Below are 15,446 nucleotides of genomic sequence, written 5' to 3'. Positions count from 1 at the left end.
GGAACCAGTCTAGAAATAGTGGCTGTGGAACAATATCGTTATCTGCGATGTTTTGAGATAAGACGATTTTGCTCTCCAGCTTTTATCAGTTACTGGCTAACTACAAACCTGTACTCAAGTACAGCTTTAAGAATTGCATTTGAATAGTTATCATAACAACAATTAACTCGGTTAAAACCCACCTAAACATTCCAATGAACATTCGGGGTACCCAGCACCCCCATCAAGCCTTTCATATCCCTCACCAGCAGAACCCCGGCACTCAGTATTCGTATTGTTACCAACATTCACCCCAACCCATGCTCAAAGATTGGTGCATGGCATAATTTCTTTTTCCCCAGCCCCCATTCCACTTTGAGCCCCGACCTCGCTCCTCAATCCGTGAGGAGTAGTTAGATGTTGGATTATGGCCCATACCCTCCACACCCTTTCTCCCATGGCTCTCTTCCTCCTGACAAAACTTCTCTTGTTACTACTGCCTGTATATCTAGCGGCCGGCTTACCGTTGGAAACGAGATGCAGTGCAGAAACACTCCAATTTCCAGACGCCGAATCAATCTCATACATACCGGCGGGAACGAATCTAAGCCTCGCATTCAATGACCCTTCATGCAAGAGACCGAGCCAGGTAGTTCCTGTAGATATCTGCCGAGTGACGCTGTACACTGCCACGTCTCATAGGTCCGGCGTCCATTATGAAGTTTGGCTGCCTTTGGAGTGGGAAGGGAGGAGGTTTCTAGGTACAGGGAACGGAGGCATTGATGGATGTAAGTTTGCTTTGATCTACGGTTGGGAAGGGTGTGTTGACGGTCATTCTAATGATACCGCTAGGTATTAAGTATGAAGACCTTGCGTATGGGGTAAAGAATGGGTTTGCTGTAGTTGGTTCAAACAACGGACATAATGGTACCACTGCCGTGACGATGTACCATAACTACGATGTTCAAATCGATTTTTCATGGAGAGCGTAAGTGCTGAATTCCACGTAACTTATCTTTCATGATACCGTTCTAACACGATGGCCTGAAGACTACACATGAGTGTAGCTATTGGAAAGAAGGTCGTGGCCCAGTTCTACAACGGGCCACACAAGAAGTCATACTACATAGGCTGTTCGCTCGGCGGACGGCAAGGGTTTCAATCTGCGGTGAAGTTTCCTGAAGGCTTTGATGGAATTGCCGCGGGAGCTCCAGGGCTGGATTTTAACAATCTGGTGTCATGGAGGGCCAGTTTTTTCCCTTTGACTGGCGGTGTAGAGTCACCGGATTTCATCACTGCAAGTGCATGGAAAACATTTATCCACCAGGAAGTATTAAGACAGTGTGATGGCCTTGACGGTGTGATGGATGGGATCATAGAAGACCCGTCACTCTGCCACTTCAATGCCAATGCACTTCTGTGCAAACCAGGAGAGGAAGCGAACTGCTTAAGCCAGGTTCAAGTTGATATTGTGCGCAAGATATTCTCCCCACTGATAGGCGAGGATAGTAAAGTGATATATCCCGCAATGCAGCCAGGCAGCGAAGAGCTAGCTACTACAAAGCTGTACGCGGGGAAGCCATTCAGCTACTCCGACGAGTGGTTCAAACATGTCATCTATGACCCGTCATGGAACGCATCGACATTCACTGTACACGATGCCGCAGTCGCAGAAGCCCGAAACCCAGCGGGTATCAAAACATGGCCGACATACGCTGACCTAGCCGAGTACCGAGCCCGAGACGGCAAGATAATCGTCTACCACGGCGGACAGGATAATCAGATAACAAGCTTCAACACCGAGCGATACTATAATTATCTACTGCGGTCAGACGGTGCTGGCAGTGCCGGGAACCTGGACCGTTTTCTCCGCTTCTTTCGTATAGCAGGCATGTTCCATTGCAGTGGAGGGCCAGGCGCATGGGTACTAGGTCAGGGGGGTGGAGCCTCCTCAAAAGGCATCGAGTTTAAGGGAGGAAACAACATCCTGGCTGCCCTTGTTGACTGGGTTGAGAAAGGTATTGCACCAGGGACGCTGGAGGGAGTCAAATTTGTGGACGACGAGATCACATCAGGCGTTTCATTGCGCCGAAGGCACTGCAGGTTGGTCTTCTCTCGTCTTCTCCCATTGAACGTATATGGCTAATGCATGGCGATAAATAGGTACCCACGGCGCAGTGCGTATATAGGGGGAGACAGTTCGGACCCAAATAGCTGGGTATGTCGGTAGCTCGCTTGAATGTCAGACACAAGGCGGCCTTGCGTAGGCCGGTCATTGTATCAGGCGTGTTTGAGCCCCGAAAGGCCTGTCTAGTCCCTCAGTACTGTCATATGATAGTAGCGCAGTGTTGTATGCATGCTCAAGCTTATGTCCCGTGGGTCGGGCTGTGAAGCAGGCCGCAAAAGAGCACGGGAGGCTCCATATAAGCAGTGCTACCATCTGATAAGGCATAATACTGAGCACCTAGGTACTATTACCACCAACACCAACACTATCAGCGCTATACTTCACTTTGTGCAGCATAAAACTTGCTTGTAGCCGTCAAAACCCCCACTTAGTCGTCAATGCTCAGCCTCACCTCAGCCTCAAAACTCAAAAAAGACGGACCAAATATCAGTTTTTGGTCCGTTTGAATGTACTTCCGACGCCAGAAGAGCCGAGGAGATGGCATGGATTACTGAGGATTCGGGGCTGCTTTTGTGTGCGACCGGTCTTCATAACCGATGGTCAACTATATGTATAACTAACTAGTTAAAACACAACTCCACATTCGTAGGGGACAGCAGCATAGCCCATCCTATCAATACACCCTTGCGGCAAGGAAATCTGCCTCCAGATGCGGGTTGACAAAACGTTTGATTGTTTGATGGTTATTGATGGAGTCAGGATCTGCCTTAGCTGGGCAATTCCCGGGTGAATAGCGATGGCGATGGCGGCGACAGTGACGGCAACGGCCACTTCCCCGGTTCTTTCAGCGAGAAGGAAGGACTATTTAATCGCCAAGCAGCCGCTCCTTTTTGTGGATTGGTTAAAGAAAGCATCTTTCTTGACACAGCCAGAAACCGTGAATCCTGTGAAAAGAATTCTAGAATAAGACCCTCTGGAGCATCTCCATTTACTCCCATCCGCTATCGGGAACCACGATATCACCATAGCCATGCCGCTGTTCGGATCATCGTCGTCATCATCGAGGTCAAAGTCGCCTCTATCATTCCTGAACCGGAATAAACAGCACCAGCCGGCTCAGAAAACATCATATAGCTATGATAACAAATCCATGGGAAGCAGTCATCTGGGGCCTCCGCCAGCATACACACCTGTCTCAGCCAGCTCAACAACGGCTCCAAGCTTCCCAGCTCCAGCAAGTGAGAGTGACTCTCTGGCCGCGGGTCGAGACCAAGCAGACTCGTTTCTCACCCAGTTCGACACCGTCTTCTTGATAGATGACAGCGGAAGCATGCAGGGACCCAGCTGGGAGGCAACCGAGAACGCGCTGGCCAAAATCGCCCCCATCTGCACCGCTCGCGACAAGGATGGGGTCGAGATATACTTCCTCAACCACCGCTCAGGCACAGCGAATGGAGCGTACTCCAACGTGCGGGACACAGGCCATGTGCGCGAAGTGTTTACGGCCGTGACCCCTTACGGCGGGACTCCAACGGGGACGAGGCTAAATCATATCCTGAAACCGTACCTGAAGGGGTTCGAAGAGGCATCGAAGAGCATGAGTGCCGACGAGCGGGACCGTGCGGTGCGGCCGCTTAACATCATCGTCATCACAGATGGGGTGCCAACGGACGATGTCGAGAGTGTAATCATCCAGGCAGCGAAGAAGCTGGACAAGCTCAACGCTGTGCCGTGGCAGGTAGGGATCCAGTTCTTCCAGGTTGGGAACGACCCCGAGGCTGCGGAGGATCTCAAAGAGTTGGACGACGCCCTGGCTGGCCAGAACAACATCCGTGATATGGTCGACACAGTGCCCTGGGATGGCACACAGGTCGGCGGTGGGCTCAACGCAGATGGAGTCTTGAAAGTGGTCCTCGGTGCCGTGCACAAGAAGTATGACCGAAAGAACGCTTTGGTCTTGCCGCGGTAGCCCACCGTTTCGTGATCTCCTCTTCTCCTTTTTCTCCTTTTCACCTGCCACTGCGTACTACTGCTGCTTCTTCTCTCTCCGTGGCTATTTTCCTCCGCTCAGGATCCTGGGTGCGTTACACTGGCACATATTAGCCGTAATGATTCTCCCCCTCGCACAGGAACTGTCCGAACCGGCCTATCTTCCTGTTGTAGCTGCTGCTAAAACGAGATACATGAGTAGTTACATAGTTAGAGGAAATTAAAAACACCCTGTTATTCGAAACACTCTGGTCTCTTGCTTTCGAGCTGCAGGGTGGTGATATCAGCGTCCCCCTTAAGGACAGGGGACAGCCCCATCCAACGCTCACGCCGGCGGTTAACTTAGATAGCTGGCACCTCTCGTCACAGTCACAGAGAGCCAACCAGGTCGACACCTGGCGTAACCTCGTAGGGACCCCAGACATGCACTTAAAGAAAAAGAAGAAGAAGAAAAGCAGGTTTGACTGTTTCACGAGAAACGGCTGCGTAGCTAGTCAGTGGTGAAGTTGCGGGCTGTCTGTCCGTCTGTCTGTCTGTCAGCCAACATGTTGGCCAGTTATCGCGACTCTCGACCAACAACATCCAACATCTCCAGATATCCATCCAACAACAACGGCTCGCCGGCGCTTAACAGTTTCAAAAACGGCAGAAGATGAGACGTCGACCTGCATGACGACGAACCATCTCCTCGCCCTTGCAGCGAGAGGTCCTAGAGCGCCCCCTTGAGGCGTTCGTGACGTCCAATCAAGGAGAGCCCGTCCATCGCCTCCTGTACGACCTGTATACCACTTGTACGACCTGCGGAGCTGAACGGAAGACGAGCGAAGACCTGAAGAACGCCCGCTCCAGCATCCAGGATCGCTTACTGGCTAGCAGAAGATCCGCAGCCCATCATCGCAAGGGTGGGCTCCTCGCAAAGCCATCAGAACTGCTAGTCCAGTGGGAAATCCTCGTCTTTTTCGCCTGCGGCTGGCTGGCCGAGCAAGCCGGGCTGCGTATTATTGGGACAGAAAATACTCCGTAACGAATATCCACAGCCAATTTCGCGGCAGACGGACTGGGGATCCCGTAGAACGCTTGCTCAGTGGTTCGGTCTCTCGCTCATCCTGGCAAAGGGGTAGGGAAGGGGATCTCCCTGGTCGACTGTCCCTGTCCGTCCCTTGCTGGCCCCCATGCTCAGGCCAAAAATAAGAACGACGGAGCCAAAGCCCTGACAGCGTTCGCGAGTCGCGGCATCTCCCAGCCCAGAGCTTCTTCTTCATCTTCTGCCTGTCAGTCTTGAAACGAGAGCTGCCAAAGGGGGACCGGTTTCAGGCCCCTTTGAGATGAACAATAAATATAGCATCATCTTGCATTGAAAAATAAAAGAAGAAGTTGATGCTGCAGGGCAAAGCAAGGGCAAAGAGAGACTCTACATAAGGGCGTCGATATACATACGATGAAGAACTCGCAGACAGAGCAGTGAAGCTCTTGTCTCGAAGCTGGTTCTCTTTTTTTCTTTCTTTCTTTCTTCTACTCTCGTCAATTCAATTCCTTCATTGCAATCCATTTATTCTCTCCCTGGCTGGTTCCGGTTCATTCGTCTCTTCTTTTTTTCCCTTTCCTTCTTTTCTTCGTTTCTGTCTGTTCTATCTGTACTGTTCTACTATCAATCAATCGTGTCAAGATGGCTACCTCAGCCACCACGACGTTAATGACATTCCTCGTGTAAGTCAATTCATATATTTGCTACAATGGATGAAACTAACCGACACCTGCAGACGGACTCCTCCATCAACCCGGTCCGTAAGCCTGTTTGGCTCATGGGACAACTTTGCAAAGGGTTACCGCATGGAAAAGGACTCGCGTACCGGCAGAGGCCACTGGAGAGGATGCCACACCTTCACCAACATCATCTGTGACGGCCACGGGAATCCGATCTATCCAGGTCGAGACGGCGGTCTAAAGATGGGAGGGACCTACTGGTACTACGTATGTATCCCACTGCACTGCCTGTTCGGACTAGATGTAAAATTGACTTGGTTATCGGCTAGTACGTCCTGGACGGTGACTTTGATTTTTACAATGAGTCCGAAGCGTGGACGACTTCATGTCCCTTGCTACCTGGACAGCCGCTCAATGTGCTCAATGTCCCTATATATCTACCCCCTGCTGTCATCTCTCATGGCCGGAACGGTAGTGAAAGCTCGCAGCTCTCTATCCCCCAGACCATGAATCCAGATGACAAGTATGTCAATCCAAGGCCGCCGCCGCGCCCTCAGCTGCCACGCCTGGTTACTTCCCCAGCTACCCTGGGGTCGCATGAGTCTCACGAAGCCCTCATGTCCCCCGTCACTGCATCTCAGGCGCACGGCAGAAGCTATTCCCAGCCCCGAGCCGCCAGTCGCAAGTTCAAGGTCGGCGGGAAACTGTCATTGGATCTGAAACTTCCCATGACCAGCCTTGCTCCTAAATCATCTGGCCTTCGGACCGCGTTCTTCAACCGGGCTTCTCCTCGTTCGGCAAGCCATGAGAATCCAGAGAAGCATGCCAAAGTGCCGGGGATATCCTTGACTAAGGACACTCCCGTTCTCAGCCCTGGTCACCAAGGACAAGCTAGGAACTATATTCTTCGGCCAGAATATCCAAGTAGATCCTCATCTCTAGCATCCCCATGTGGCTCACCTGCAGACCTTGTCATCGACGACAGATTCCCCAGCCAAGAGAATACCAACTGCCACCTCAATCAGAAAACAAACAACCATACCTTGGATCCATCATACCAATCAAGCCACTGTCAAACCCGCTCCAGGTCCAGAAGTCCTGCCCATACACCCCTAAGGAACTCTGTCAACTACGATACCAACCCCGTGCAGGATACCACAACTGCCACTACCACCACACACACTTCAACTGTAGAAGTACCGTGCAAGCTCGACGCCCATGAGCCTCTCTCCCCCATTGACCTCTACTCTAAACGTCTTCCTACGCTTCCTAACAGTCCATCCTCTGTCCTGGATGAGACGTTCACCTCCACCTGGGCATCCACTTCTTCCTACCAACCCCTTGACCTCAACCACCTCCAAAGTCACTTCTCTAAATCCACCGTCGACTCCTCTTCTCCAAGCCTGACTCCTTCACCTCAAGAATCCCCTGTGCTCCCAGGAGGTAGTCGCTTCTCCGACTGCAGCACCGACACCGAAATAATCTCTCCATGTTCCATGACATCCTCATCCACGTTCAACAATGACAGCAACTCTCCTGCAAACTATAGTTTCTCAGCGAGCACTTCGCTAGACAGCAACTTGTCTGATATCTGTCAAGACCCTAGTCAAAACTACCTTGACGCCTTCGGCCTGTCTAACCTGCATATCGGTCAAGATGGGACCAAAGACGCAGAACCGGCCTTCTCATGGATGACATCTGACCCCTTCAGCGACGAAAACATTAGTCTCTGTGGGAAAACCGACGGGTCCTCTGTTACCATCAACGCCAAAACACAGGGCTACAGCTCTAACGGCGACCAGGCCGAAGCCACCATCAACAGTATGATGCAGGAGCTGATTGATGATATGGGGTATCTCGGTGACATGATCGATATTTATCCCGAGGAGATCTGAGCCCATCTTCCCTTCTATTTAGCGTACTTTTCCTTTTCCTTCTTTTCTAAGCATATCTGTCTCGCTTTCGGTTGTTTATATCGAGCAGAACCGGCGTTTAAGTGCTGCTATTATGCAACTTGTATTGTAGGGAGTCAGGATCGAGCTTAAAAGCAGAACATTCAGTAGCTATATCAAGCAAACCACAAAAATATTCACTTCATGAACATACACCAGGAGTAAACATTTCCCTGCTGTCTATAATAGTAATGTTGTGGTTATTTGTATCATTGTTGAAACATTTGTCTATGGGGTTGGATGCATCTTTTTCGCAGGGAACCTCAAATAAACAAAACATCAACACAATCAGTATAAACTAACAACTCCATGCATAAAGCAACAAAATACGCTCGCTACATCGGTTGAGCGCGGGATAAAGCGCAAAGATACCCCTAGAGCCATCAGATACGCAAAATAGCGGTTCATCTAGAGGGCGTGTTCAGCGTCACCCGTGATGGTTTCACCATCGAGTCCACCAGCCATCGCGGCCGAACAAGAAGAGCCTGCAACGCTCAACTCTGTGGCTGAAAAGGACTTGACTGCGAGATGTAAGCCGCGGACGATAGCGTACTGTCCTAACATGGACCTTGTCGCTGTTGTTACCGAGGACGAGCAGGTGAATGTGTACAGGCTGAACGGACAGCGGGTATTTGGCGGGGCCTACGGGCTGGGGGAAGAAGACGGCGAGAAGGGCATTGTGAGAGCTGTAGGGCTAAAATGGAAGGAGAATGGTAAGTATATTATCCTACTTGGTGGTGGGTGGGCTGTTAATGGCTAACTGGTTGCAGGACGAGTGTTGGCTGTTGCTTGCTCCGACAACAGGATACGCCTGTTAAGCTCCTACAGCGGGAAGATGGTGCATGGCCTGACAGCCGAGTCTGCGCCTGTCCCATTCTCGCTGCCGCAACGGCCTGGTGGAAGCATTACGTGCATTGGATGGGGCGTCAGCTTCGCGGAGACAGACAGCCTGTTAAAGAACCTGAAGGACCCCGAGGGGAAGCTGACGCTGGACGACCTGTTGATGTCTGATACGAAACTGTCTGCTCATCTAGGGTTTCTCAAGGCGGATCTACCGCGTGAGCTGGCGTTGCTGGATATCGAAGGGTCGCTGCCGAAACTGAGTACGCTGCCGTCTACGGGCGATGAGTACGTTGTAGCCCTTCTTTACTTTGCTTGTGATGCTAACGGTAGAATTCTAGTGACGATGTGTTCAGCAGCAGGGTATCTCTTGATTCTATATTTCACTCGCCCGTGAAAAACCCAGGAGACTCCGTGGATGTGCTGCTAGCCGGGCTTGACGACGGCTCCGTCCATATGAGGATCTTCGAGAGCTTTGAGATTGGTTCTATAGATGTGTCCAGCTCTCTGGATGGGCCTGAGGGTGGTGATGATACCGGTGGCAGCAACAAAATGGGCAAACGAGGAGAATATAAGGCTCTGCTCCATGCATCCCATCCGATGAGCACGACGCATGCAGTCCTCTTCCGGAACGAGGCGGGCATAAAACTGCTGAATCTAGATCTACGGTTCATCACCAAGGCAGGCAGATATCTCCCCCTACTTGCGTCTAAGGTCACACAGCTGCAGAACCTACTGCGGTATATCAAGCAGGTTCAGGCGCAGATGCATCTGGAGTGGAAGAATGCACGAGAACTGCCTATCAGGTACCTGAGGAATATCAATGAAGAGCTAAAGGAGCAGTGTCACTGTGATTTTGTCACGGCTACATATCATTTGATAGTTACGGGCGATTGCTTTGCCCCGTTGAAGGAGTTTCTTGCTACCACCATTGGTGACAGAGTACGTTCTCCCTCCTTTATATCTCTATATAAAGAAATATACTAATGGTCTAGGGACAAAAACGGTGGGAGAAGACGGTTGCTGGGGGGTACGAGGCTCTCCGCCGACTTACATATGAATGTCTGATGCCGGCGCTGGAACGCTGCGGCGTCCTGCTTAGCCGACTGATGGGGCTATCGAAGTACCACCGCATCAGCCCAATCCTAGGCCTGGAGACGACCTATCTCAAGGAGTGTGTTGCGACGCTGGACTGCCTGACCCTGCTGGCACACAAGGTAGTGCTTCACAGCAGCATAGAGCTAAAGGAGTTTCATGCATTCTCCAGCTGGATGCAGTATGAGATCAAGCTCCAGTCTACCGATCCAACCTCGTCGACGATGGACGAGCTGGTAGAAGCAGCAGACGAGATTGACTATGGCACCACGCTAGGGTATGTCAAGGGAGCACTCACTAACAGCGCCCTACAGGGGTTTTTGCAAGTACCACCGGCGCCAGGGGCAGCTCCAGAAGACAGGAAGCGATGGGATGTGGATGTTCAGGACGACGGCACCTTTTACGAAGAGTACAAGAAGGTGGTATCGCAGCATGAGTCGCGGCGGACGGTGGAAGGACTGTCGATACCGATGCTGGGTGACCTGACCGCCAGACTGTCGGCTCAGTGTGACCGGGTGTTCAAGCAGATAGCAGAGACACAGCGACGAGGGACGCTGTTCCGGCCTACTCTCAAGCTGAACGAGGACTGCGACTATGCGGTCCTCGACATGGCCATGAATTTTGAGGTAAGTATGCATACCGTCCTCTGTCTTCTAGGCGATAACCATCAAACTGACGGGGATGGCGTTCCAGGAGTACGAGGGCGAGAGGCTACCGTCGATATATGTGGCATCCAGATCTCGCACCACGGCACATAAATGTATGTCCAGCCAGTAACTAGCTAATATCAGCGAATGCTAATGCGAATGCTAACCAACTTTCTGGCAGTCTACATCTACCGGAACATCCTCACCGTCGTCAACGGGGTGAGCTCGACCAAGGCCAGCCTACAGGCCGCCGTCGAGCTTGGCTCAGGCAGCATCCAGGACCTCAAGTTTGTAGAAGACGGCACCCTGATGCTCCTGTGGAAGTCCAAAGGTACGTCTTTTCTTCATATTCTCCTTCGTATTCTCCGTCTGATGCGTCTTCCCCCTTTAGTATCACACCTGGTCAGCATCCCGTATCTCCCCAGCAAGCACGGCAGGGTCGAGATCGACTTCACCGCCGCCGCGCCGGCTGCGAGCCTCGATCTCCATCCTGCCCTGGACCGCCTGGTTTGCCACAGCTTCGCACCGTCCGCGAGCGAGCGAGAGCCCGTCCACCTCGAGGTCAACGGACGGCGCGGACGGCGAGTAGTCTGTGTCCTGTATGCGGACGGGCGGCGGTACTCAGTCCTGGACCTCGACAGCGCCCTGGACTAGCCTGCCATAGCTAGCTAGCTACCAATAACTGCTGGCCTGCTGCTGCTGCCTGTCGGTCGTATGTAGTTTGACCAATAACTAGTTTTATAGCTGCTGCTATTAAGATGCAACGGCCAACCTGCGTCCGCCGTAGCTCTCGCTCTCCAAAAGAACAGCAGAGAAAAGGAGAGAAATGCAGATAAACACCGCCTCTTTCTTCTGCTGCTGCTTCTGCTACTTCTCCAGCTGTAGCCAGTAAATAATAGCCATCGGTTATTACTATTTGGTTATCATCTCGTAGTCCACCAGCTGTAGAGGAAAAAGCCCACTTCTTCTTGCTCGCACCCAAAATAATTTTTTTCTATTTATTGTTGTCAACAACAACATCTTCACTTCTTCTGCTTTTTTCTTCCTTTCGCTGCCTCAATCAATATTCAACTTCTTCTTCTCCTTCTTCTTCTCTATCCTCGCTCGCTGCTCCGGCCAGACGCCCAATCACTTACTCCTCGCCGGCTTCGTCTCGTCTGCTCTGCTTATCCTCGCCCTTCGTCCGTCTCCAGCGAGATCGATAGCCACACGCGCAGGGGAGGGGGGCAAAAACTCCTCCTTTTTTTACGAGCTCTCGGTCTCTCTGCCTCTGCTTCACCTTGCTACGGCCTCTGCTTGCTCTTCGCTGCCTCCAGGATACCGTCGTCCGCCGTCTTGTGCTCGCTGTGAAAGGCCCAGCCGTGCTCTTCCACCATGGACGTCAATCAGGTGTTGGCCAGCACCCTCTCTGCCGGTACGTGAAGCCAACGCACACAGGACAGGAAGACGAGATACGGAAGACGATACAATAGCGAAAGAGACGGGAAAGACTGTGAGAACCGGGCTAATGTGCTGTTTTTCTGCTCTATAGATGCCGCTACTCGCCAGAATGCGGAACAGCAGCTACTTCACGCCGCAGAAGTTGACTTTGTGCGTCCCCAGATATCCCATATTATCCTATACACACACACACACACACACACGCAGAGAGATAGAGAGATAGAGAGCAAGACTGACAAGAGAGTGATAGGCGGGATACCTCACGACCCTAGCTGGCGAGTTGTCGAACGAAAATGCTGCCTCGTCGATCCGGACGGCCGCTGGCCTGGCGCTCAAGAACGCTTTTTCCTTCCGAGATATCGCCCGCCTGCGAGAGGTGCAGGGCCGGTGGGTGCACGGCGTCGACCAGCAGGTCAAGAAGAACGTCAAGGAGCTCGCTCTCAAGACGCTGGGCGCATCTGATGGCCGCGCGGGACAGTCGGCCGGCCAGTTCATAGCCTCCATCGCGGCCATAGAGCTGCCCCGCAATGAGTGGCAGGATCTCATGAACCTGCTCGTCCAGAACATCAGCACCGGCTCAGACCACCTCAAGCAGGCCTCGCTGACCACGATCGGCTTCATCTGCGAGTCCGAAGAGCCCGACCTGCGCGAGAGCCTGAGCGCTCACTCCAACGCTATCCTCACGGCCGTTGTGCAAGGAGCGCGGCGGGAAGAACAGAACCCAGACGTCAGGAACGCTGCCATCTCCGCGCTCAGCGATGCCATCGAGTTCGTGCGCTCTAACTTCGAGAATGAGGGCGAGCGGAACTACATCATGCAGGTCGTCTGCGAGGCCACACAGGCGGAGGACACGCGGATACAGGCCGGCGCTTTCGGCTGTCTGAACAGAATCATGGGCATTTATTACGACAAGATGCGTTTCTACATGGAAAAGGCGCTCTTTGGATTAACAATTATGGGCATGAAGAGCGAGGAGGAAGACGTGGCCAAGCTCGCCATCGAGTTCTGGTGCACCGTCTGCGAAGAGGAGCTTTCCATCGATGATGACAACAACCAGGTACGCCCCCGTTGTCTCCCTCCCCATTATACATAAAATATCTATATACTACTATAACCGCCAGCTAACAATAATAATACTAATGTATAGGCACAGGCTGAAGGGTCGACAGAGATTCGGCCGTTCTTCAGCTTTGCCCGCATCGCCTGCAGAGAGGTCGTCCCCGTCCTCCTGCAGCTAATGACCACTCAGGACGAAGACGCCAGCGACGATGACTACGACGTCTCCCGCGCCGCCTACCAGGCGCTGCAGCTCTATGCCCAGACCGTACAGGCCGAGCTCGTCGGGCCCGTCCTCGAGTTCGTCGAGCAGAACTTGCGCAGCGAAGACTGGCATCACCGTGACGCTGCCGTCTCGGCCTTTGGCGCTATCATGGACGGCCCAGAGCACGAAACCCTGGTGCCCCTTGTCCGCCAGGCCCTGCCAGTCATGATCACCATGATGGAAGACAAGGTCGTGCATGTCAGAGACTCTACTGCCTACGCCCTGGGCCGAATCTGCGACTACTGCTCTGGCGCCATCGAGGTCAACGTACACCTGCATCCGCTCATTTCATGTCTCTTCAACGGCCTCGCAAGCAGCCCCAAGATCGCCGGATCCTGCTGCTGGGCCCTGATGAACCTTGCAGACCGGTTCGCCGGCGATGCTGGCGCTCAAACCAACCCTCTCAGCAAGCATTTCCAGGACAGCATCACCTCCCTTTTGTCTGTTACCGAAAGGTATGTCAACTTTCCAGCTTCTTTTTCAAAACAAGCATATTTTATGTCTGCCGTACTAATAATGATTTCTAGAACCGATTCTGATAACCAAACTACGAACTGCCGCATACGAGGTCCTGAACTCGTTTGTGACCAATGCCGCCAATGACTCTCTGCCGATCATCGCCAATCTGTCTGATGTTATCCTGCAGAGACTAGAGCAGACCGTGCCAATGCAGCAGCAGGTCGTCAGCGTCGAGGACCGTATCACCCTAGAAGAGCTCCAGACCAGCTTGACCAGTGTTCTCCTAGTACGTATTGGTCCAGTATGCATTCAATAGGAAGCCTCAAAAACTAACCATCATGGCAGGCTATCGTCCAGCGATTGGAGGCTGAAATCAAACCCCAAGCCGATCGCATCATGACTGTGCTTCTCCAGGTGTTGACTACGATCCCACCAAAGTCCAGTGTGCCCGACACCGTCTTCGCAACAGTCGGCTCTCTCGCCAGCTCACTTGAGGCCGACTTTATCAAATACATGGAACCCTTCAGTCCATTCCTGTACAACGCCCTCGCCAACCAGGAAGAACCGGGTCTCTGTGCCATGGCCATCGGTCTGGTCAGCGACATCACTCGCTCGCTGGGAGAAAAAGTGCAGCCCTTCTGCGATGCGTTCATGAACCACTTGCTCAACAACCTCCGCAGCAACAACCTGTCCAACCAGCTCAAGCCCGCCATCCTGGAAACATTCGGCGACATTGCCCAGGCCATTGGCTCACACTTTGAAACCTACCTGTCTGTAGTCGCACAGGTCCTTCAACAGGCCTCTGCCGTGACTGCCAGCAATGACGTCTCCTACGACATGATCGATTACATCGTCTCCCTCCGCGAAGGTATCATGGACGCCTGGGGTGGTATCTTGCTCGCCTACAAGGGTGCGCCCAACGTAAACATTCTCCAGCCATACGTCGAGTCTATCTTCCAGCTTTTGCACCTGGTCGCACAGGAGCCATCTCGTAGCGAAGGTCTGCTACGTGCTAGCATGGGAGTGATCGGTGACTTGGCCGAAGCCTTCCCCAACGGAGAATACGCATCCTTCTTCCGCAACGACTTCGTGTCCGCCCTGATAAGAGAGGCCCGAACAAGCCGTGAGTACGGCCCACAGACCGTCGAAACTGCTCGCTGGGCAAGAGGACAAGTCAAGCGCCAGATTGGTCTTGCTACTGCTGCATCGATGTCTTAAAAGACGCTTTCACTGCATGCATGTCTACATGACAGGAACTAAACCTGCTGCTATTGACGCTTTCGTCGTGAAAAAAAAAGCTGCAAGGCAGGTCAGACACTCCCAGAGACGGTTATCCGAAAGCCTGCAACCTGCAACATACGGCTTATCCCACGGCATGCTGCCCAACTCTGCCTTGCTCCTCTAGTTGATGTTGTTCACGCCAGCCCACCAGCATCGCATCGCATCGCATCACGCTCGCATCCTCCCCCCCCGCGTCCCCCCTCCGTTTACCTGTCTGCCCGTTACCTTACCCTACCGTACCCCCTACCCCTGTTCAAAGCAATCCACCTTTGTCACAATGCCTCGAATCTAGTTATCTGAAAAGGTTTCCGTCCCCCCTACCTTGTCCGCAGCCCCCCGTCTCCCCGGTTAAAAGAAATCATGTATGCCCCAAAAATCATGTATCCATCTTATTTTAAAAAATTAGACCCGCTATATTGTAGAGAAAGGGTTTGATTTGGAAATAGCATTTGTCCCTTCCCTTTTTCTCCCCTTTCTTTTCACCTTTTTTTCTATCCCTTCGCTTTCTTCCTTTCATCCCTCCTTTTCGTTTATTTCTTATCTATCGATTTTGCACCAGCGAGCATGGGTCAGAGAAGTGACATGAATGTTTTTCCTACTTATTTATGTGC

The 15,446-nt window shown here is 52.4% G+C and overlaps 5 protein-coding genes across 5 annotated transcripts; all 5 read left to right on the top strand.

The window, feature by feature from the left end:
* Window positions 1-436: 436 nt before the first annotated feature.
* MGYG_07183 (feruloyl esterase B) lies at window positions 437-2,125 on the top strand (the record flags this gene model as incomplete). Its single annotated transcript, XM_003171136.1, has 3 exons — window positions 437-767; window positions 832-967; window positions 1,030-2,125. 3 exons carry the CDS (start codon window positions 437-439, stop codon window positions 2,123-2,125), a joined length of 1,563 nt encoding a protein of 520 aa, XP_003171184.1.
* Window positions 2,126-3,137: 1,012 nt separating this feature from the next.
* Window positions 3,138-4,076, top strand: MGYG_07182 (hypothetical protein; the record flags this gene model as incomplete). Its single annotated transcript, XM_003171135.1, has 1 exon — window positions 3,138-4,076. The coding sequence occupies one exon, from the start codon at window positions 3,138-3,140 to the stop codon at window positions 4,074-4,076; it is 939 nt and encodes a 312-aa protein (XP_003171183.1).
* A 1,686-nt stretch (window positions 4,077-5,762) lies between these two features.
* Window positions 5,763-7,695, top strand: MGYG_07181 (hypothetical protein; the record flags this gene model as incomplete). Its single annotated transcript, XM_003171134.1, has 3 exons — window positions 5,763-5,803; window positions 5,857-6,067; window positions 6,130-7,695. The coding sequence occupies 3 exons, from the start codon at window positions 5,763-5,765 to the stop codon at window positions 7,693-7,695; spliced, it is 1,818 nt and encodes a 605-aa protein (XP_003171182.1).
* Window positions 7,696-8,188: 493 nt separating this feature from the next.
* Window positions 8,189-10,988, top strand: MGYG_07180 (hypothetical protein; the record flags this gene model as incomplete). The annotated part of the gene is made up of 7 exons (XM_003171133.1): window positions 8,189-8,465; window positions 8,523-8,880; window positions 8,934-9,534; window positions 9,588-10,313; window positions 10,381-10,447; window positions 10,516-10,665; window positions 10,726-10,988. 7 exons carry the CDS (start codon window positions 8,189-8,191, stop codon window positions 10,986-10,988), a joined length of 2,442 nt encoding a protein of 813 aa, XP_003171181.1.
* A 720-nt stretch (window positions 10,989-11,708) lies between these two features.
* Window positions 11,709-14,772, top strand: MGYG_07179 (importin subunit beta-1; the record flags this gene model as incomplete). The annotated part of the gene is made up of 7 exons (XM_003171132.1): window positions 11,709-11,748; window positions 11,866-11,924; window positions 12,025-12,831; window positions 12,922-13,550; window positions 13,623-13,674; window positions 13,742-13,840; window positions 13,900-14,772. 7 exons carry the CDS (start codon window positions 11,709-11,711, stop codon window positions 14,770-14,772), a joined length of 2,559 nt encoding a protein of 852 aa, XP_003171180.1.
* Between the last annotated feature and the right edge of the window lie 674 nt (window positions 14,773-15,446).

The sequence above is a fragment of the Nannizzia gypsea genome, genomic scaffold (assembly GCF_000150975.2).
Source record: "Nannizzia gypsea CBS 118893 supercont1.6 genomic scaffold, whole genome shotgun sequence".
NCBI lineage: Eukaryota > Fungi > Ascomycota > Eurotiomycetes > Onygenales > Arthrodermataceae > Nannizzia > Nannizzia gypsea.
This window is presented reverse-complemented; position numbering and strand designations above follow the sequence as displayed.